The 23922-nt window shown below is 48.5% G+C and overlaps 1 protein-coding gene across 1 annotated transcript; it reads right to left on the bottom strand.

Annotated features, from left to right (window-relative positions):
- Nucleotides 1-201: 201 nt before the first annotated feature.
- TAS1R2 (taste 1 receptor member 2) lies at nucleotides 202-23527 on the bottom strand. The gene is given in 8 exon segments (XM_082457617.1): nucleotides 202-2573; nucleotides 2576-2795; nucleotides 2799-2998; nucleotides 3463-3586; nucleotides 14702-14911; nucleotides 17116-17877; nucleotides 20405-20749; nucleotides 22273-23527. Coding segments are annotated over 8 exon segments (2742 nt in total). The 5' UTR covers nucleotides 22651-23527; the 3' UTR covers nucleotides 202-2070.
- Between the last annotated feature and the right edge of the window lie 395 nt (nucleotides 23528-23922).

Below are 23922 nucleotides of genomic sequence, written 5' to 3'. Positions count from 1 at the left end.
TGGTCACTGCATCCACCAGCCATCTCTCTAAAATCTGAAGCCCCCCAGCACACCACAGTGCCCTGGTGGGGACACTGCATCCCCTCCACGCAACCATGATTGCTATTCCCCTGCACCAGCTTTCCAGGCAGGGCTGTCTGGGTCTCACTCCACAGAGGGCTGTGGTTCCGGGGGTGAGCTGTGTGGGGCTGAGGTCGTTTCATAACCCTTTTGAGTCTCTTTTTTACCCCATCTGTAAGATAAGGACCCTAACAGCACCCAACTCATAGAGTTTGGTGAGGAATAAATGGATAAAATTACAGTACAGTTCTTAGGGAGGGCAATAAATGTTAGCTGTTGTCCTCATCAACTGTAAATACAAATATTTGTTGCGTCCTTCCAGTACCCAAGGCCACGAAGGATGAACTGAATGAATGATGCGATGGTTTGGGGAAGGGGTGGTGGAGGGGATGGTGGAGGAAGCCGACAGTGATTTAGCGGTTCATCAGTATCCATGGAGCACCTGCTCTATGCCAGGCTCCAGAAAGAGGCTTAGGGAAGAGAAACAGGGACCGTCCACGGAGAAGTGGCCCAAAATATGAAGGCCGTGGTCCCAAATCCCAGATGGTTCAAGCCAAGATCCTGCCACCCACCACCTTGAAGCATGAAAGAGGTAAATTCAGGACAAGGAGGAGTCAGTCCTGCCCTCCCAGCGGCAAATAAGCTTAGGGAAGTTGTTCCTGCCGGGGTTGGCGCTGGCCAAGCTCTCAGTCACTCCCAGGGGATTTCTGAGAAGGCCACCATGTCACCGCAGTTATGGCTTCCTCAGGGCCCCCATCTCTCTGCCTGAGTGCACGGAGGCTCTGACACTCCCTCTCCCAACTTGGAGCTGGGTGCATCTGAGCCGGTCACTCAACCTCTCTGGGCAGGCAGCAGTTTGGAGGCCTCAGTATGGAAGTTCTGGCTCCCTGGTGAGCTGTCAGAGGCCAGGTCTGGCCCCTGAACAGGGAAGGCAGGGCCCCTCCTGCAGCTGGAGGCCACCATCGGGGGTGGTGGACATGCACACGGCCACACCCAGCAGAGCAGCCTCTCCCAGGCTTGGCAGTGCCATGGTACACAGTGGCTCTGGAGCACGTGAGAGGCTCAAGCATCCCCATAACCACACCCAGAATTTACTGGCTCGGGGCCAGTTTCCAGCAGAGGCTAGTGCCATGGACTAGAAGATATGCCACGGACATCAGGGTGTAAAAAGGAAGCACAGCCTTATTTTGCCCCCGATGGTTCCAGGGACGTGTGGATTTGCAACGGTTGGCATTTACTGAGTACCTAATATACGCACTTTGCACCCCTTATCTCTGATCCTTCAATGTTCCCATTTTAGGGACCGGGAAGTGTAGGCTCAGGGGCAGTAAATAATTGGCCCAAGGTACACAGCTCGGAAGTGGCAATGCTGGGATTGAAACCGAGGTCACCGAGTCCACATCTTCTTAGGGGACCTCCGGAAAACAAGAAGGAATCTCATTCGTTTCACCCAAGCGAGGTTTATTCCCGAGCATTTATGGGCTCAGCCGTACTCAGAGACAACAGAGAAGCCGGGGATTCGTGCTCTGGGGGAATCTCGGGGATGAGACGCGGACACACGGGCAGCTAGTGAATGAGGCAGGGCAGCATTATTTGAGCTCACATCCTCCAACCCCAGCCCAGCCCTCCAGCAGGCGTCCCTTCACCGTGAACCTGCAGGTACCCACAGTGACCACCAGATGGCGGCTGTAGGCTGCCAAACTGGACTCCGTCCTTGGAGACCAATAGGTCACACTGGGTTGTTTTTCTAGAACGGGGTGGCATTGCCTGGCAAGCTAAACAGCTCGAGGGAAAGGAACGAAGGGCAAATGTTTCTAGGCATCCATCTCTAGGTGGGTAAAAATGGCCAGGACGCAGAGAACCTCGGAGGAGCGCCAAATCAGATACCAGGGCATGGTGGTAATCGTTGGGGGTGGCTTCCTCGCATCCATCTGGAGTTGAACAAGCAAGCCCCCGGCCTCCATCTCCCAACGCTGAGGCCCTCATCCCAATGGGCAGATGATAGGAGTGCTAGTCCCTCCCCATGGTGTAGCCCTGAATCATGCTGTTGAAGTAGGCTGGCGTGTTGCACTCCAGGTAGAAGAGAATCATGTAGCACTTGGGACCGAAGTAGCCCAGGGTGATGCCCAGGAGGTGGAGCACAGTGACCAAGAGGTCCAGGATGGTGACCAGCGCCCCCTCGTAGACAGACATGAAGGCGCAGAGGAAGACAGAGGAGGTGAAGTAGAAGGTCATGCAGAAGGTGATGAACTTGGCCTCGTAGTAGTTGGTGGGCAGCTCCTTGCCTATGTAGGTGAAGCCGAAGCCCAGCACGGAGACGAGCAGGTCCAGGCTGGTGTTGATCAGCAGCCCCCGGTGGTAGCTGGGGTTGCAGGACAGGGTCGTGATCTTGGGGTCATCGGGGTCAGTGCGGGCAGTGGGGTTGGTGGTCACGGCCAGTATGCTGCTCCCCACGATGACCGTCTTGAGCACCGTGATGAATGCCACAAAGACGTAGGGCCCATGGTAGCGGACCAGAAGCCGTAGGCGCGTGGGAGGCGTCTGGCCATCTTGAAGATGCAGATGATCTGGAAAGAGCTCACGGTGATGCAGGAGATGCAGACGGTGAAGCAGAGCGTGAAGAAGGCCTGGAGGCAGAGGCACGTGGAGACCATGGGCAGCCCTACATACACAGGGACCACCATGTATGCCATCAGCTGCGGCGTCCGCAACAGGAAGCACACGGGCCCCCCAGCCTAGCGAACCATGGGCGTCTGAAACTGCCTCCAGAAGATTATCAAGATGGCCAGGGTGCTGAGGAAGCCCAGGGCAGCCAGCACGACCACAGTGATGGTGGGTGCCGCATGCCATTCAAGGAAGGCCAGCTGCCACTTGAAGCAGGAGGTATCTTTCCTGTGGGACCACTCGTAACTTGGGCAGGGCTGGCAGTCGAATTCACCTGCAAGACCCCACAGCAGCTCCCATCAGCCGAACCTGCCTTCTCAGCATCTACATCCTCTGGGCCTGCATTGGGCCAGGCCCCGGCAGGAGAAAGAGAGAGAGAGAGAGCTAAGGGCGACCAACGCTCACTGAGTCCCTTACACCCCCTGGCTCATCAACTCCTCACAGCAACCCCATTTCACAGATGAGGAAACTGAGGCCCAGCCAGGTAAAGTCACAAAGCCAGGAAGTTATAGAGGCAGGATTTGAACCGAGGTCTCCTTGACTCAGAGTCTAATAACTATAATTCCTCCCTCCCAAGACCTCACCCTCTGGTGGGAAAGACATAATCCTTGGCCTTTGGACACTTATGTACCATGGGGGAGACCCTAGAGACCCTGCCAAAGGCGAAGGGCCCTGGAGACCACCCCCCTCCCAGGGCAGGGCAGTGGCAAGGCAAGCATGTGGGCCCATGAATCACACCTGTAGCTTGGTTGAGGAAGGTGCCAGAGAGGCAGTCAATACACTCGAAGCAGCAGGGGTGGATGCCAGCTGGCTTCTTCTTTTGCCCAGGCTGGCAGTCCTTGGAACACATAGACACAGGGATCTGGAGGGAGGAGAGCAAAAGACCCTGAGTCCTCTCTCCCACTCTCTGGGGGCTCCCTTACCCTCTCTAACTCATCCCCAGCAGGATGCTCAGGGGAGGGGAACTGGCCTCTGTCTGGGAGGGGGAGGGGTGCTGGGATTGCCATTAGAACTGGACCTCTGTAGGCACCTTCTTAGTTTCGCCCAGCAAAGACCTAATCCACCTTCTTCGGGTAACAGCACCCAGCTGTTGAGACGGAGACTTTCTGAGGTTGCTGAGTGAATAGGATATGACTCTGGAGCTGCTAGCAGCCCGCTGGTTTCCGGGGGGAGAACATGCCTGAGGAAGGATCTGGGAGATGGAGAGAGGGAGACCCTGGATCCAGCCTTGCCTGAAGCTTCACCTTCAGGTCAACTCCTGGAATTTTCAATGATGTGAGGCAATAAACTAACTTTTTGCTTATATTGCTTTCTGTCACTTACCACCGAGAGTCCTAATTAACACATCTTTTATGGAGGGGCAGGGGTTTTCAGGTGAGCAAGAGCAGGTAGCCAGTGGCCATGTCTATTGCTTTTACTGCTATATTTCTTTTTTCTTTTATTAAAAATAAATTTATTTATTTATTTATTTATTTTTGGCTGCGTTGGGTCTTCGTTGCTGCACGCGGGCTTTCTCTAGTTGTGGCGAACGGGGGCTACTCTTCATTGCGGTGCACAGGCTTCTTATTGCTGTGGCTTCTCTTGTCGCGGAGCACGGGCTCTAAGCGTGCGGGCTTCAGTAGTTGCGGCATGTGGGCTCAGTAGTTGTGGCACATGTAGTAGTAGTAGTAGTTGTAGTAGTAGTAGTTGCTCCACAGCCTGTGGGATCTTCCCAGACCAGGGATCGAACCCATGTCCCTTGCACTGGCAGGCAGATTCTTAACTATTGTGCCACCGGGGAAGTCCCTGCTATATTTCTAGAAACTAGAAGAGTGCCCAGCAAAGAGGAGGCCTCCAATGATTGTTTATTAAATGAATGAATGAATTACAAGTAGAGGAAACAGTAAGAGCAATGAGGTGGAGGAGAGGATGGGGATGGCATTCTTGGGAAGAGGGTGTATCTGAGCCTGGCTGAAGTCAGGCTGCATGGGGAGAGGGTGGGAGAGGGTGGAAGACTGAACTATGACACTAAAAATGTAGGGGCGGTGGGAAGCAGCCATGGCTCTTGAGTGGGGAGCAGCCTGATTAGATTCAGGTTGTATAAAAATCATTCTGACAACAGATGAGGAGAGCGTTGCACGAGAACACAGATAAAGGACCAAGGGCCCAGACACGAGGAGCCATGGTAGGACCACTCGACCTCAGAGCCCTTCTCTTCTGGCCTCTCAGGGATCACCTGCTTTCCTGTTCCACCCCTCTAGTCTCTCTTGCACATGCATCAGATGATGTTTCTGGATGTCTTGTTCTCTCCCTGAAACCTCATGGAAGAGCCTCTCCATCAGCCAAGTTAAGTCTGATCCCCTGCCAGCCTTCCCTCTGTGGTCTTTTCTGCCTCCTGTGGGGCCACACATGTGCAGGCATATGCACACCAACACACACGCACACACGCACACACACGCCTTATCCAGACCTACACCCTACCACTCCCTTGCCATGTATTCTCCCCCTCCTCCAAGTTCATCTCTTCACTAACTCTGAGCCCCTAAGTAACCAAATTAATCCTACCTCTTACCCATGGAGTCTCAACCTGATATTCACACATTCATTCATTCAAAAAGGTATTGAGTACATACCGATGCCGGGCACTGGAAATATAGCTGTGAACCAAATGAGGCAAAGTCTCTGTTCTTATGAAATGAATATTTTCATGGGGAAGAGAGACAACACACATATAAATTTGTGATACAACAGATGGTGATATATAGTGTGAAGGAAAATAAAGCCATGCAAGGGATATGGAAAATGATGGAGGAGCTGATTTCACTTTCACATTGGGTGAGGGGAAGGAAGGCCTCATCCAGCAGGTGACATTGGAGCAAAGATGTAAAGGCTGGGAGGGAGCAGGTCATGAAGATATCTGTTCAGGCCGAAGGGACAGCATGTGCAAAGGTCCTGAGGTTGGGAGACTTGGCAAAGTCGAGGAGCAGCAAGGTCAGCGTGGCTCAAGCAGAATGAGCAAGAGGAAGAACAGCGGATCTGTTCAAAGAGTTGGAGTCAAAATACTTTGGCTTTTACTCTGAATGAAATGAGAAGCTACTGGAGGATCCCAAGCAGAGGAGTGACAGGATCTGACCTTCGTTTTAACAGGACTGCCCTGTCTGAATATAGATCATGAGGGGTAATGGCACAACAGGAGGCCAGGCAGGGTGTCATTGTAATAGCCCAGCTGAGAAATGGTGGTGGTTCTGACTAAAGAGAGAGCCGTGGAAGAGGTGAGAAGTGGTCAGATTCTGGATGTGTTTTGAAAGTAGGCTGGACAAGATTTACTGCTGGGTTGGATGAGAAAGAAAGGAGTCAAGGATGACTCAATGCTTTTGGTCAAACAACAGAAAGATGGTGTTACCTTTTACTGGAATGGGAAGACTTTGGGGGAGCAACTTTGCGTAAGTAGGTGAATATTTGACTTAAAGTTGAGGGGAGAAGTCCAGTCTGAAGATATAAAATTGGAAGTTATAAACCTATAGATCATATTTCCAACCATGTAGACAGAGAAGAGAATAAGTCCATTGGCTGAACTCTCGTACCCTCCAGGGTTTAAGGGTCAAGGGGATAAGGAGGGACCAGGAAAGGAGACTTAGAAGGAGTAGTCATAGCTGTAGGGGAACCAAGAGAGAGACTGGCCCAGAATTCGAGTAAAGATATTGTTTCCAAAGAGAGAACGTAATCAGCTGTGTCACATCTGTTTACAGGTTGACTACGATGATGATGGTTGGATTGGCAATATCCAGACATCAGTGACCTTCACAAAAGCAGTTTCAGAAGAGTGATGGATGTGGTGGAAAGCCTTGTTGGTGTAGATTCAGGAGAGAATGGGGAACTTCTGGTTTCTGGTCTGGCATGTAAGGAGCTTGGAAGTCATCACCTCCATCCTCACAACAAGAAAAAGGCTGAACAAGCTAAAAATCAACAACCCTTCTTAGGTCCATCAGAGAATTGGGGTCATGGGGCAAACCACAGATCCCAAAACTGGGGAGACAGGTGCACACAAAGAGTCACAGCTTAGCAGGAGCAGGAAATGCTGCTGGAGGCAGAAACTGGTAGGAGCAGCTAGACAGCAAATGACCAGTTGCTGGGACTGAGCTCAGACTAGCTTGAGAGAGACCTCTAGGGGTGCATCCTTAACCTCAGGAGCCCCACCAGCTTCTCAGGGTAAAGACTGCTCTCCAGCAAGGGGAGAGGAAAAAGCAACCATTCTGAAATACACCCAGAGCATTCTGTTCTCCTTAACAAAGGCCTGCCCTCAAGGGAAACTATTTTACCACAGCTGAATTGACATAGGGGAAAGGAAGTACCCAACTGCAGCCCCCCCTCTAGCCTTCCTGTCTCACCGAAGGTGGGGAGAGCTGAGAGGCACTTGTGGAGGGCACAGCCCAGGGCACAGGCTTACCAAAAGAATAAAACCTGGCCATAGATGATTCCAGAATTCTTCCCCTCCTCCCACATCTTACCACCACATCATTCAGGCTCCTGTATAATAACAGGGGATTACAACCAAAAGAACTGCAAGGCTCAAATTCTGTTTAAGAAGGAGTCCCTAGGGAAACCCAAAGCCAGCAGGGAAGACCCAAAAAGGGAGACATTAGAGGAAATTTTAGCCTCTGACACCACAGCTATGGCAAAGAGTAAACATAGCCTCACTCCTACCCAAATAAACATAAAACCTTATGCTAAAATTTATTTACCTCAGTTCCTTTAACAAATACATCATGTCTGGCTTTCAACAAAAAATTACAAGGCATGTTAAAGGACAAAAAGGAAGTCTGAAGAGACAAAACAAGCATCAGAATGAGACTCATATATGGTAGAGATTTTGCAATTATCAGACAGGAAATTTAAAATAACTATGATTAATATGCTAAGAGCTGTAACTGAAAAAGTGAACAACATTCAAGAAAAGATGGGTAATGTAAGCAAAGAAATGGAAACTGAAAGAAAGAACCAAAAGGAAATGCAACACATTTTTTTAAAACCTATGGTAACAGAAATAAAGAATGCCTTTGATGGGCTTTGATGGACACAGCTGAGGAAAAAGCCAGTGAGCTTGAAGATATCTCTATAGAAACATCCCAAAGTGAAAAGCAAAGAGAAAAAAAAAGTGAAAAAAAGAGAACAGAATATCTAAGAGCTATAGAACAATTGCAAAATATGTAACATACATATAATGAGAATACCCAAAGGAGAAGAAAGAAAGGAACAGAAGAAATATTTGAAGGAATATAGGCTGAGAATTTTATAATTATTAATGACAGATACCAAATCACAGATCCAGGAAGTTCAGAGAACACCAAGTGGGATAAATACTTTTAAAAAATTACTCTTAGGTATACAATATTCAAAATGTAAAAAAACAAAGATAATGTCTCAAAAGAAGCTGGGCGGGGGGTGGTGGGGGGAATGCCAACAAAAATGTTTACTAGGGAAAAAGAAGGAGCTTTATAACAATAAAAGGGTCAATAGATCAAGAAGATATATTATAAACAGATATGCACCTAACAAGAGAGCCACATGGAGCAAAGACCATCAGAATTAAAGGAAGAAAAGACAATTCAACACATAATATTCCCCAGTAATAATTGAAGACTTCCATGCCTCACTCTCGATAATGGATAGAATAACCAGACAGAAAATAAGTAAGGAAATAGAGGACTTGAACAACACAATAAACCAACTGGATTTAACAGATATACATAGGACACTCTACCCAACAACAACAGAATATACATCTTCTCAAGTGCACATGGGACATTTTCCAGATAAGGACAGACCTTATGTTAAACCATGAATTAAGTCTGAATAAATTTTGAAAGATAGATATCACACAAAGTATCTTCTCTGACCACAATAGGATGAAGTTAAAAATCAATAACAGAATGAAAACTGGAAAATTTACAAATTTGTAAAAATTAAACAATGCTCTTACACAACCAACGAATCAAAGAACTCACAAGTGGGATTATAAAATACTTAAAGATGAATGAAAATGAAAACACAATGTACCAAAACATGGGATACAGCAAAGCAGTGCTAAGGGGGGAATTTAAAGCTACAAACACTTACATTGGAAAATAAGAAAGATCTCAAATCAACAACGTAACTTTACAGCTTAAGGAACTAGAAAAAGAAGATCAAACTAAACCCAAAACTAGCAGAAGGAAGGAAATAATAAAGATTAAAGCAGAGTGAAACAAATTAGAAAGTAGAAAAATATTAGAGAAAATCAATTAAGCCAAAAGTTGTTTCTTTGAAAAGATCAGCAAAATTGACAAACCTCTAGCTAAAATGGCTAAGAAAAAAAGAGAGGATTCAAATTACTAAAATCAGAAATGAAAGTGAGGACATTCCTACTGATTCTACAGAAATAAAAACAATTATAAGAGAGTACTATGAGCAATTATACACCAACAAATTGGATAAACTAGATGAAACAAATTCCTAGAAACACAAAATCTACTAATACTAAATCATGAAGAAATAGAAAATCTGAATAGACCTATAACTAGTAAGGAGATTGAATCAGTAATCAAAAAATCTCCCCACAAAGAAAAGTCCTGGATCTGATGACTTCACTGGTGAATTCTACCAAAAACTAAAGAGGAAGGAACTCTCCTTAACTCATTTTATGAGGCCAGCATCAATCTGATAACAAAGCCAGTCAAAAAGGCTCAAGAAAAGAAAACTACAAACCAATATCCCTTATGGATATTGATGCAAAAATTCTCAACAAAATACTAGCAAACTGAATTCAGCAGCATATTAAAAGGATTATACACCATGATCATGTGGGATTTATTCCTGTAATACAAAGATAGTTCAACATATAAAAATCAATCAATGTAATACACCACATTAACAAAATGAAGGGGAAAAAAACACATGTTCCTCAGTCATAAGAAAGAAGGAAATTTTGCCGTTTGCAACAACATTGATGGACTTGGATGGTATTATGCTAGTGAAATAAGTCAGACAAAGACAAATACTGTATAGTATCACTTATATGTGAAATCTAAAAAATACAACAAACTAGTGAACATAACAAAAAAGAAACAGACTCACAGATATAGAGAACAAACTAGTGGTTACCAATGGGGAAAGGGGAAGAGAAGAGGGTCAATACAGGGGTAGGGGATTACGAGGTACAAACTACTATGTATAAAATAAGCTACAAGGAAACATTGTACAACATAGGGAATATAGCCAATATTTTATAATAACTATAAATGGAGTATAACCTTTAAAAGTTGTGAATCACTATATTGTGCCCCTGTAACTTATATAATATTGTACATCAAGTATACTTCAATCAAAAATAAATAAATAAATAAATGTAATAAAACACATGATCATCTCAATTGATGAAGGAAAAGTATTTGACTCTTTCATGATAAAAAAAACTCAACAAACAAGAAGTAAAGGAAAACTACCTCAACATAATAAAAACCCTATGTGAAAAGCCAACAGTGAATATCATATTCAATGGAGAAGGACTGAAAGCTTTTCTTCTAAGATCAGGAACAAGGCAAAGATGTGCAGTTTCACCCCTTCTATTAACACAGTACTGGAGGTCCTAGCTAGAGCAATTAGGCAAGAAAAAAAAAAGTCATCTAAATTGGAAAGTAATCAATAAAATTATCTGCTCACAGATGATATAATTTTATATGTAAAATATCCTAAAGATTCTGCAAAAAAATTGTTAGGACCAATAAGTGAACTCTTCAAAGTATCAAGATACAAAATCAACACACAAAAATCAGTTGTTTTCTACACACTAACAATGAATAATTCAAAAAGGAAATTAAGAAAATAATTCTATTTACAATAGCATCAAAAAGAATAAAATACTTAGGAATTAACCAAGGAGGGAAAGACTTGTACAATGAACACTACAAAACATTTCTAAAAGAAATTGAAGAAAACATACATAAATGGAAAGACATCCCATGTTTACGGATTGGCAGACTTAATATTGTTACGATGTCAATACTACCCAAAGCAATCTACAGATTTAATGTAGTTCTTATCAAAATTCCAATGAGGTTTTTTTGCAGAAATACAAAAACCCATCCTGAAATTCATCTGGAATCTCAAGGGACCCTGAATAGCCAAAACAATCTTGAAAAAGAACAAAGCTGGAGGAATCACATTTCCTGATTTGAAAACTTTCTACAAAGTGGCAGTAATCAAATAGCATGGTACCAGACTAAAGAGACACACAGACAAATGGAATAAAATAAAGTCCAAAAATAAAACCTCACATATATGGTCAAATGATTTTGACAAGGGTTTCTAGGCCATTCAATGGGGAAAAGATAGTTTTTTAAGCCAATGATGCTGGGAAAACCGGATACCCACAGGCAAGAGAATGAGGTGGCCTGTACTTAACACCATATATAAAAATTAACTGAAAATAGATCCATGACCTAAATGGAAGATCTAAAACTATAAAAACTCTTAGAAGAAAACACAGGGCAAAAGTTTCACGACACTGACTTTGACAATGGTTTCTTGGAGATGACACCAAAGGCACAGGCAACAAAAGAAAAAAATGGTCAAATTGGACTTAATGAAAAATTTTAAATTTATGCATCAAAAGATACTATCAACCAAGTAAATAGGCAACCTATAGAGTGGGAGAAAATATTTGCAAATAAGATATACAAGGGATTAATACACAGAATATAGAGAACTCCTAAAACTCAACAACAACCAAAAAACCAACCTGATTCAAAAATGAAAAAAATAGACTTGAACAAACATTTCTTCAAAGAAGATATACAAATGGATAATAAACACATGACAAGATACCCAATATCAGTAATCATTTGGAAAGTGAGAATCTAAACCACAATGAGAGACCACTTCACACCCATTAGGATGGCTGCTATCAAAAAGACAGAAAATAACAAGTGTTGGTGAGGATGTAGAGGAATTGGAACAGTGAGCTTTTGTGCACTGCTGGAAATGTAAAATGGTACAGCCACTGTGGAAAACATGGTAGTTCCTCAAAAAATTAACAATAGAATTAACCTATAATCTAGCAATTACATTTCTGGGTATATACTCAAAAGAAATGAAAGCAGTCTTGAAGAGATATTTGTATACTCTTATTCATAACAGTATTAATTTCACAATAGCTAAAATATGGAAGCAACCCAAGTGTCCATTTATGGATGAATGGATGAGCAAAATATTATATATCCATAAAATGGAATATTATTCAGCCTTAAAAAGGAAGGAAATTATGATGCATGTTATAACATGGATGAACCTTGAGGACCTTATGCTAAGTGAAATAAACCAGTAATAAAAAAGACAAATACTGTATGATTCCACTTATATGAGGTATCTAGTGCGGTCAAATTCAGAGATAGAAAGTAGAATGGTGGTTTCTAGGGGCTGGAGGAGAGGAATGAAGGAGGAGTTACTGTTTAATGGGCATAGCATTTCAATTTTGCCAGATGAAAGTATTCTAGAGATGGATGGCAGTGATGGTTGTACAACAGTATAAATGTACTTAATGTTACTGAACGGTCAACTTAAAAATGGTTAAGACGGTAAAGCCTAAGTTATGTGTATTTTACCACAATTAAAACATTGGGAAAAATCATTTAAGATGGTAACATTTGTGGGGGTTTTTTTACCATAATTAAAGATAATTTTTTTAAGTAACAAAACTTCTGAAATACAATGAAAGCAGTACTTAAAGGGAAGTATCTAGCTGTCAATGCCCACATTAAAAAAGAAAGATCTCAAATCACATTCACTACCTTGTTGCAGAGTTGTGTACGCTGCTACTGCCTGTCATGACAGAATCCACATGGAACTTGATCATTCTGGAAGACGTGGGTTCAGCAACCACAGGGTGGAAAAAGGATTGGCCACCCTCACCATTCTTTGCAGAGGCCCATTGTAGAATCGGGGCTTCTCATCTCCAGAACCTTGGATTCTGCTAGAATAAAGTATGGTCTCCAAAGGGGGAATACTCCCACCAGCAGACACAATAGGGCTCTATGGTTACCACCTGGTCATTTAGGGGGTCTCATGCCAGCGAACGAGAAAGCCAAGAAAGGAGAGGTAAATGACTTGGATTAGCGGGAGGGGCTAGGGGTGCTGCTAGGGGTAGGAAGGAGTAAGACTGCGATCCAGGCGATTCCCCAAGGCGGCACTTGGTGCTTCTAGCCCAGTGATGACTGCTACTAGACAGCCATCGGACCACAAGCCAGCAAGGACAAGGTGACAACAGCCTCTGACACCTTGGGGATGAATGTCTGGATCACCCCACATGCCAATGACCTAGAGCAGCCAATGGCTGAGGGTGAGGGAATCCAGAATGGACAGTGGCAGAAAGAGAGGGATGAATCAGGTCCACCCGGGGCCCAGGGCAGCAGCAGGACCCGTGGCTGGGTTCACTCGACTCCCCTCGTGCAGAGACCAAACTGGCCGCTCTCTGCCCAGGGGCTGCAGGGTGAGACGCCCACAGAGAGCTGCTGGGCATCACACGAGCGCGACCTGGAAATGCCAGGGAATTCATACCCCCTGGCACGACCCTTGACCCCTGAGAGATATGGAGCCAACGGATCAGTGCCATCCTCTTCCCACCCTTGGGGACCGTTCGAAAGTGACTCCTGAGAAGGTTCAGGTAAGACTGAGATCCCATTGCTCACAGCAGCATCCAGCTTGAGAACATTCCCTTTCCCTCTTTCCCTGTTAAATACTCCCCAGCCTCCTACTCCTGTTCCCCCAGATCATATCCTGGGATAAACCATCTGCACATCAGCCCTTGTCTCAGGCTCTGCTTTCTGGGGGAAAGCCAGGCTAAGACACTTATTTGTTGACTTGTGTCCCTTCAAAATTCCTATGACCCCAGGACCTAAAAATGTGATCTTATTGGTAAATAGGATCACTGCAGATGTAATTGGTTAAGATGAAGTCACACTGGAGGAGGGTGGGTCCCGACTCCAATATGACTGATGTCTTTATAAAAGGGGGAGATTTGGAGACAGACACACCCACGGGGAGAACACCATGTGAAAATGAAGGCAGAGATCAGGTGATGCAGCAGGAGCCAAGGAAAGCTAACAGGGACCAGCAAATCACCAGGAGCCAAAAGAAAGACCTGGGACAGTCTCATTCACAACTCTCAGGAGGAATCAACCCTCCAACACCTTGATCTTGGACTTCTGGCCTCCAGAACTATGAGACAATATGTTTCTGTTGGTTAAGCCCCCCAGTTTGTGGTCCTTTGTGATGGCAGCCCTAGCAAACTAATAAAGACACCAACACAATGTACTCCATAAAAATCCCCAAGAAGCTCAGAAACTAGCAGCACCAAATGCCTCTGGAACAGGGGTCAAGTGGGGGTGGGGAGAGTGCTGAAGACTGAAAAGTTTTTAGATTCCCTCTGTCACCCCACAGGGCTGGGTCTCTATCCTCCCCTCCCCAGCAGCATTCTGACAGCTTTTTATAGAAAGAGGGTAAAACAAAGGAGCTTTAGACTGACAGATGTCAGACACGGTGGAAAGCAGAGCTATCATCCCCCAAAATGTGAGTATTCCTTGATAGGGTGTAGCCTGAATGCTGTATAGAGAGACACGGACAAGCTGTGTGCCCTTAGGCAGGTCATGCAACCACTCTGTGCCTTCAGTTTTCTAACGCATAAGATAGGGAGAAGAGTAGCATCTATTTCCCAGGGTTGGCATGAGAGTTGAAGTCTTTAACACACACATGTCCTGAGCCCCTCGGTCCTGAGAAGCCAGAAAACCCTGAACTTGTACAGTTCTCCGTCAGAGGAGAAAGGCTGGGACCCCAGACAGTACACCCACAAACAGAGACACCACCAGCTGTCGAGAACGAATCCCAGGTAAAAGGGTCCTTGCCACCCCAGCATGAGCTCTGGGGCCTGGCCTCCAGCCCCCTCCCCCACCCCCTCCTGAGAGCTGACCGTGCTGTTAGGGGTGTGCCAGGAGATGTCACAAATGTCCTTCAGCTGCCGCTTCGACGGTTGGTAGGAGGCGATGCTCTGGAAAGGGTTCTGGCTCAGGTGCCATTGCCACTGGATGACCTCCAGGTTCAGGGACAGGTCCCCTTGCTCATTGAAGAAGATTTGGTGGCCCAGGAGGGTGAAGTTGACCTTCCAGATCTCCGGAAGTAGCTAAAGGAGCCGGAGGGAAGGGAAGTGGAGCTGGCATCAGAGGTTGGGCCAGACCTGGGAGAAATGCTACCAGCTCACGGGCCTTGATTTCCAAAACTTTGAAAAATGTGGCAGTTTGGAGGCAGTGGCTGAGAGCTCTAGCTTTAGAGTCAGATGCACCTGGGTTTAGGCATCAGATCTACCACCTGCTGTGAGGCCTTGGACTTGGCACTTAACCTCTATAAACCCCAGATTCCTCTTCTGCAAAGTGGGGGCCAAAATGGCCTGACCTTCTGGGCTCTGAAGCAATAAATGAGTGAATCTCCGTTAGGGGCTCAGAACAGTGCTTGGAAAATAGTCAGCTCTCACCTCCTACTGAGATGTCAATATTATTCCTTTTCCCTGGAAGTCACTTCGGCCATCCCTCTGGGATCCAATACGGGGGGTCCAGAGTCCACTGTCTCTCCCACCTACTGGTGTCTCCCCTGCCCCCTGGGTCCTGCCTGCTGCCCCACACTTTGGAGCCAACTCTTTTTTCAGTCTCTCCCCACCCCATCCCCCATCATTCTCACTATGCAGAAGCTGGTATGAACTAGAACATGCTAGGACATCCTTCGGCCTGAATTCCAGTCCTAGCTCTGTCCTAAATTTGCTGTGTGACTTTGGGCAAGTCACTGAACCTCTCTGGGCTGATCCCAAAACGGCTTCCTGCTTAGTTATCAAATCAAGCTGGCTCCTAGGTCTTTCCTCCATAAATGAGAGAGACTATTGGACTACATCTTGGGGGCCCAGAGCTCACCTCACCTCAGGAACTGACAGATAGCCCAGGGATTTGATCTCTAGCCTTCTCCCTGCCCTGCCGGGAGAGTGAGGACCTGGCTGAAGTCTCTTTCGCATATGCACGGGTTGCTGGGTCTGAGAGCAATGGTCCTGGGAGCTGAGAGTGGGGAGGCTCCATCCCGGTGGTCAGCCTGAGGAAGAGGATCAGGATGGCAACGGCCCCTGGGGAGCCAGCACTAGTGTCCATGTCACACCCCTGCGGCGACCTGGCCAAGCTGGGCTGAGCAGCCTGAATTCCAGGGGTCCAATACATGGGGCCAGAAAGCATGTCCCTGTAATTCTCCTGAGTAGGCAGGGCCTATTATTGCCATGGGCCTGGGTCTCTCCGGGCTCCCCTTTTGGGTCTGAGCCTTGCTTCCCCTTCCTCACCTAGCCCCACCCCCAACCCCAGCAGTGGCTCTACCCCCAAGCCCCACCCTGTCTCCTAAGGCCAGACACTGGTGTCAGAAACAGAGGAGGAGACACTCAGCTTCTACTCTGCACCAGGTAATGTACATACATTATTATTAATCCTCATAATAACTCAGCAGCATACATATTACTCCTTGTGTTTAATAAATGAGAAAACTGAGGCTCAGAGATATTAAATAGCTTGCCCAAAGTTGCACAGCTAGTGGTGGCAGAACTGGGACTTGAACCCAGGCTGCCTGATTCCAAAGCTCTGCTCAGATCATCACCACCTGCCTCCTAACGGATGGGCTGTATCAGAGATGCCTGAGGGGTATCAGGGGAGGATAAAGACGGGGGTGGGGGGTGACTGAGCAATAGAGCAGGCAGCTGGTTCCAAACTATGAAAAAGTCAGTGAACTGTTTAAGCAGAGATGTCTCATGACGAGTAGAAAGCATACGTCTCTGGTGTATATCTCCTCTGCTCCTCTAGATCCTCAGTAAAACCTTCTACACCTTCCGTAGGCCCAAGGTAGGGTGTGTGTGTGCCTGTGCATAAACCAGGAAAACGCAGCTTTAAATTCCAGGCCTGAATCAAGGTGATGCCGAACTGGGACGATGAACCTGAGAGCTGATGGGAATACGCAAGCTCATCCCCAGGGCCTCCACCCTGGAGAGGCTGCGGGGAGACCTGGGGCTCCGGCCTGCGGGGCTTCCTTCTAGGGAATTTCACCCAAATCTCCAAGGACAGACTATCATGGATGGTGATGATTAAGTTAATTTTTTTTTTTTTAAGGAATTTTGTTTTGTCACCACGAAGGGCTCCTATGTGTCTGGAGGCAGGGCGTGATCCATGGCCCCTCCCACCCATTTGCCCAGAACCCACCAAGGGAAGGCGAGGATAGAGCAGAGCAGTGGGCAGCTCTGCAGTCTCCATGGCAACCACGGACTCTGCACCTGCTCCTTGGGGCCCTGGCTTTCCACAGGCCAGACCTCACCTGCCAAGGGTAGACCACCTCCTTGTGGCAGCCGGTCTGGTTGCAGCCCAGGAGGTTCTGCGGTGCGTGAGCCACGGCGTAGACGGCGGAGTACACGCTGTAGACCACGCATTCGCCGGAGAGCGTGAGGATGGAGTTGAAGGACTCAGTGGTGTTCATACAGGTGTCACACTCCTGGTTGCAGGCGGCCCCCAGGCTGCTCCTGTTGAGCGCGGGCCGGCTGACCTGGGAGCGGCGCACGTGGAACTCGCTGAAGCCCGGGATGGGCACGCTCTGGGTGGTGATGCCCAGGAAGGTGCCTGTGCGCTGCAGCTGGGTGAGGTGGTGCAGGACCGGGTCGATGGCCCAGGATTCGGAGGCGATCCACACTGCGCCCGTGAAGTTCTGGCGCAGAACCTCGCGGAAGAAGTCGAACAGGGCCAGGTCTGGCGAGAACACGGCCACAGCACACGCCACGCTCTGCTGCAGCTTGCCCACGATGGCCTCCAGGCGCTCAGGCTCCTGCTGCGTCATCGTCTGGTCGGGCTGCGGCATGGGCAGCGTCTCCTGGAAGGCGATGCCGATGTCATGGTGGGCCAGGCGCTCGCTGAGCAGCTGGCTGTTGCCGCGGCCATAGTCATCGCTGCTTGGCAACACGAGGATCCCGTTCCAGCGGAAGTGCAGCATCAGCTGCACCATGGCCTCCATTTGGTGGTGCACACCTGGCACCGTGCGCAGCACCGCTGGGAAACGCAGCTGGTCATTGATGGCACCGTAGGTGATCCGCCGGAGGGGAGGGTCCAGCAGGTATTAGCGAGGGCCTCACAGGGCCCCCGCCCCCAAGGGGGTTCCACCCACCACCATCATCCTTATGGCATTTGAGGAGCACACAGCGCCAGCCACGCCCAGGGCTAAGTGGTTTACTCCACCATCATCATGGACATCACAGTAATGACAATGAATGAGAACCTACTATGTGTTGGACCCTGAACCAGGTGGTTTGCTCCATCATCACCATGGTCATTACTGAAATAATATTTCACAGGAATCTATCATGGGCCTGGCCCTAGGCTAGGTGCTTTACGTTAACATCATCATGATTATCCTTGTAGTAACACTTACCAAGCACCTACTGTGTGCCATGCCCTGGGCTAAGTGATGTACACCATCTCACGATGGTCATCAGCATGGTAGCCTTTCGTGAGTACCCACCACATGCCAGGCCCTGGGCAAGATGCTTCTCATCGACGTCAGCCCCACCTCACCCTTTAGCAACACTGTTGACCACCTAGTGTGTGCCAAGCCCTAGGCTAGGTGATTTCCATCATTATCATTCTCATGATCTAGTAACATTTACTGAGTGCCTACTGTGTGCCCCTGAGCATAAAGCTTTCCTCCTCACCATCATCATCCTCAGATTAGTCACATTTCCTTCCGCAGCCTCTGGGATGGCACAGTCTCGGTTTTCTTCCCCTTTCACTGGTTGCTTCTTCTCCTCTCCTCTATGACCTCTTGACCTTGGAGGACCCCGGGGCTCAGCCTTCAGTCCTTGTGTCTTCTTCTCCATCTGCTCCCCTTCCCTTGGTGGTCTCATCCAGGCTCCTGGCTTTAAATACCATATCCATGCTGACAACTCCCAATAGCCCTGCCCTGGACCTCTCTGCTAAATTTCAGACTCATACCTGCAACTGCCTCCTTGACATTGCAAACTTAACGTAGCCAGAACTGAACTCCTGTCTCCCCTGAACCTGCTTCGCCCACAATCTCCCCATCTCCCCTGATGGTGAATCCATCCCTCCAGTTACTCAGGCCAGAACTGTAGATTCCTCACTGGCTCGTCTCTCTCAAACATGCCGCCTTCAAGCCATCAGCACACCCCATGGGATCTACCTTCACAGTGTGTCCGTTCAGTGCCTACACCCCCCCCCACCATCCTAGTCCAGCCACCATCATTCCTGCTACGAGTTACCCCAATATCCTCGCCCCTCGCCCCTCTCCAATCTACACTTAGCATGGCTCCAGGGCTGTCCTGCTCACACATACACACCAGTCACATATTCAAGACCCTCCAACAGTTCCTAATGCCACTCAGGAAAAGCCAGAGTCCATCGGTGGTCCCTAAGGGGCGCCATCACTGACCCCAGCCCTTCCCGCTCTGATTTCACCTCCTTCTCTCCCACTAGCCCCAGTTCTGCTCACCCGGTTCCATGAACACGCCAGGCACCTCCCGGCCCCTGCATTTGCTGACCCCTTGTCGTTGGTGCTCTTCTTCCTCCTTCACCTCCTTCAAGCCTCCATCCAACCTCCCCGCACCCACTCCGCCTGCCCCCCGACGCGCCCCACCTCCCTTAACCTTGACTTGACTTTTCCTTTTATCCATTTCACTTCTCACTTCCTATCATCTTATCTCACATACTTATTTACATTGATCGTCTGTCTCTCCCCACTGGAAGATAAACCCTATGAGGGCAAATTTCTGTGCATTTCCCCAGCGGCATCCCCAACACCTACAGCAATACCTGGCACCGTCGGTGCTCAATAAATATTTGTTAAATGAATGAAAGAATTACTTCAGTCCTGGACTAGATTCTTCACATAAGAATATTAACACTGACTGAGCACCTACTATGAGTCAGATCCTTGGTGCTTGATATAATAAAAACAACAGCAAAACTTACAGTATTTGTAACTGCCCACTGTGGGCCGAGGCTTGTGCTAGCTGCTCTTTAACGAGCAGATATTTTACGCCAGTTCTGGACTACGCCTTTTTGACCATGATGGTGAAAAGAGTTAGCATAGCAGTAGTAATTCTATAGCACTTTTTTGAGGACCTGCTGTGAGGCAGATTCTGTGCTAGGCAATTATATAGGATAATATTGAGCACTTCCTGAGTTTTTGTTCTCGCGCAAGATGCTTTACGTAACAACAGTAACATTACTGACTACCTATTGTGCACTAGAAATTCTTACCTAAACTGAACGCTTTCATCTTCAGACAGTCCAAGGCTGGGACTCTTACCATCCCACTTTAGAGATGGGGAAACTGAGGCTTGGGTAAGTTAAGAGGTTGGCTCAAGGTCTCACAATGGCCAAGACTCAGAGGCAAGATGCACACCGAGGTCCTTCTGCCTCCGAAGCCTGAGCTCTGAACCAATAGGCTGGCTACCTTGCCAGGGCTGGGGTGGATGTCCCGACCTTGCTTCCGCTCCCTGATCCAACACCCCCGGGACGGGTGGGGGTGGTGAGCCCTCAGGAAAAGCACTCGGCTGCCCTCCTGCCCAGCCCCTTCTCCCAGGGCCCAGGGGCCTCACCTGTGGAAGGAGAGAGAGGGAGAGGAAGTGGGCCACGGTCATGGGGGACTTGGAGTTGTCAGGGCCGGTGATGGCCACCACGCGGCGTACGTAGTGGCTGTAATCCTCCTGGATGGGTGGGAAATAGTCGTCCTGTGACAGGAAGTAGAGCACAGGATGGATGTTGTTGGACATGTGGCAGGTGTCCACCATCTCGTAGCCCAGCAGCACACTGGGCAGCAGGCTGATGTCATTGCTGATTTCCTCCACCACAAAGCGCGTGGCCTGCATGAGGTTGTAGCCCGGCACCTTCATCTCGTACCTGGAGAGGCCGCAGTAGGGTGGAGTGGGCAACGGGTCCAGAGTGAGGAGGGGAGGGGAGGGGAGGGGAGGGGAGAGGAGGGGAGGGGAGGGGAGGGGAGAGCCAGCCTGTTCCTCCTGCCTGCAGTAGGAAAGCCAAGGCATCGCCCAAGAAGGAACCACTCCAGAGGGTTCTGGCATTTTTACCACATCATTTTCACCATCCCACAGCTCTGAGATCACCATCGTCCCTATGACCACCTCTGACGCTATGATCTCTGTGGCCACCATCAGTCACTACCACTGCCACCAGTACTACCGTCCCTATGACCTCCGTCATCACTCTATCAATGTCCACCAATGTGACCACCATTACCCACCATAGCCTCCATCATCACTATCGTCACTGTGACCATCATCACCTACTATTCCTATTATGGGTATCATCACCACTGCCACCACAGTCACCCCATGTCTGTGACCATCATTATCAATACCACTACCATCATAACCACCACCACTACCATCACCATCACTACCACCACCACCACCATCACTATCCCCATCACCATCACCACCACCACCACCACCACCACCATCACTATCACTACTATCACCATCACCACCACCACCATCACTATCACCATCACCATCACCACCACCACCACCACCATCACTACTATCAACTTCACCATCACCACCATCACTATCACCATCACCATCACCACCACCACCACCATCACTATTATCACCATCACCACCACCACCACCACCATCACTGTCACCATCACAATCACCACCACCACCACTACTATCACCACCACCACCACCATCACCAGTATCACTACCACCACCACCTTCACTATCACCACCACCACCACCATCACCATCACCACTGCCACCACCATCATCACCGTACTCCATTTTCCTTATCACCAGTATTACTACTACCAACATTATCAACATCACCATCACTTCTATCACCACCATCATTTCACTAGACTCTCCACCATCATCACAAGCATCAAAATATCCAACATCATGCTTAGTACCATCACCCTCACCATTCTCAAGCCAGCGTATAATCTTCTCCAACATCTTATAAATGGTTCATTTCTTATAGTCAGGCTTTAATCATCTTTGCAGTCTCCTTCCTTTCTCTCTCTTTCTCAGAATGCCTCACCCTCTCTGCACAAGATCACTATTTTATAATCCCAGGCTGGCTCCAGTATCCCAGCCTTCATGCCTGCCCGAAGGTGGCCCACTCAATCTCTGAATGATGCTGCCACCCCAGTGGGTTCACAGGGGATGGAGTGCAGAGGAAAGCACCCCTGGTCCTGGAAATACCCCTGCCCACCCAACCACAGCCCTGGGAAAATACAAACCTTCCTTCCAGTCTGAGAACCTGCCTCCCAAAGGTATAACAGCCGGGCCTTGGCATGGACTCACTGGGAGTCCCGCTGCTGCCAGAGGGAAGGGGGTTGGTTTTGATGGTCTCTAAGACCCCTCTAGGCTCAAACATCCCATAACTCTTTAGTAAGAGACGTGACATTGAGACACCAGGTTTCAAAATTTCAGGACATAGTCGCCATAGATTTTAATAACACGGACTGTGCCGGGCCTCCCTGAGAGCCAGTGGAGTGCATCCAGGATGGGGGTTTGGCAATGAATGAGGAGACGCATTCTGACCCATTGGGCTTGGCTTGGCCTCCCCAGGACCACAGGACCAGCCTCGGCTCCCACCCCGCCCCCACCATCACTTCCAGCCTCACACTGGAGACTCCCTCCTTGCACTTGGGCACCTGCAGGTAGTTGAGGTGGACAATGCCCTTCACGTTGGCATGGAGGGTGAAGAGGCCACCCAGGAGGTAATCCCCAAGCAAGTAGAACTCCGAGTTCTCAGCCAGCTCAGCCAGGGCCCGCAGCAGGAAGATCAGGGAGCAGACCACCCTGCCCTGGGCTCCCATGGCTGGGAAGTGGAGGTCCCAGAGGTGGCTTTGCCTCCCTGGAGAGCTGGCAACCTAACACCAGGGGATTTGCACAGACATTTACATATGGATCCTGTCACTGTCCATGGAGCAGGAAAGTACCTGGCACAGGTAGAGAGGTTTGAGGGCTCTGGAGGAAGAGGAGGAGGCTGGAATTAGGATGATCCCTTCTTAGGGCACAGCAGAGCCTGGGTGGTCCAGGAGAACCCCATTTGGCAGTAGACAGAGCATGTCCTGCTAACCTGGCCACACCTACGCGTTCTGCCACTTAGATGAGGTCAGGTCACATCTCCCTGGTGTTTCAAACATTTGCGAGTAAAGGACATAGATGCTTTCATCAGGAGACAGAGTCGGGGGGCAAATGGAGCCCACACTCCAGAGTCTGACCAAGTTGGGGCTGGCACGTGGTCATGTGTCCCGCCCCTGACCCATAGTAGTTGTTCCAAAACAGCAGCCACTGATACTAAGAACCAGGCATCACGCTGAGTGCTTGTCACTCACCATCTCATTTAACACTCACAATAACTGGGACTATTACTAACCCCATTTCACAGGTGAGGAAACTGAGGCACAGAGAAGTTAAGAAACTCAGTGTCGGTTGCACAACCAGCAGAGCTGCGATTCAAATCACACAGCCAGACCTCAGGGCCTGGCTCTTAACCTCCATGCCATATTACATCGCGAGCACTTTGCTTTTGGTAAAAGCAGCAGAACAGCAGCAAAGAGATTGGGAAGTGGGGGTGGGGGAGGGGGGCCATCTGTCAGCCCAATAATCCATCATCACCTCTGCAGAGGGAGCCCCCTCTAGGTATCCCCCCTTGGATCCAGGACCCAGGGGCAGGGGTGTTGGCAGAAAGGAAAGCTGAAAATTCCTAACGTTGAAGGTGACTGCCCCCAAGGAGTGGAATGGAGGGAGACAGGGACCTGTTTCAGTCAAAGACCCTTGTCCACGGAATGCTGTTTTGGTCCTTTCCTGCCCCAACAATATGGCCTAGCAGGAGCCTTGGGGGCCTGCTATAAAATGCCCAGCCTAGGTGGATATGTCACAGGCCTGAATGCTGCTCCTGGGGCCCAGGCTCATGGGGGGAGGAGGCTCCAAGGACAAAAAGGGGATTGGAAATCCAGTACAGTCCCCCTGCCCACCCCTGCCAAGCTCTGATCCTCCTTCAAGGGCCAGCTGGAGCCTCACCTCCTCCTAGAGCCCTTTCCTGGCCCCAGTGCACGGGAACCACTTCTGCTCTGCGCTGCAGT

Source organism: Balaenoptera physalus (genome assembly GCF_965194825.1).
Source record: "Balaenoptera physalus genome assembly, chromosome: 1".
NCBI classification, from domain to species: Eukaryota; Metazoa; Chordata; class Mammalia; order Artiodactyla; family Balaenopteridae; genus Balaenoptera; species Balaenoptera physalus.
Note: the sequence above shows the minus strand (reverse complement) of the source record. Positions and strands in the feature narration are given on the sequence as shown.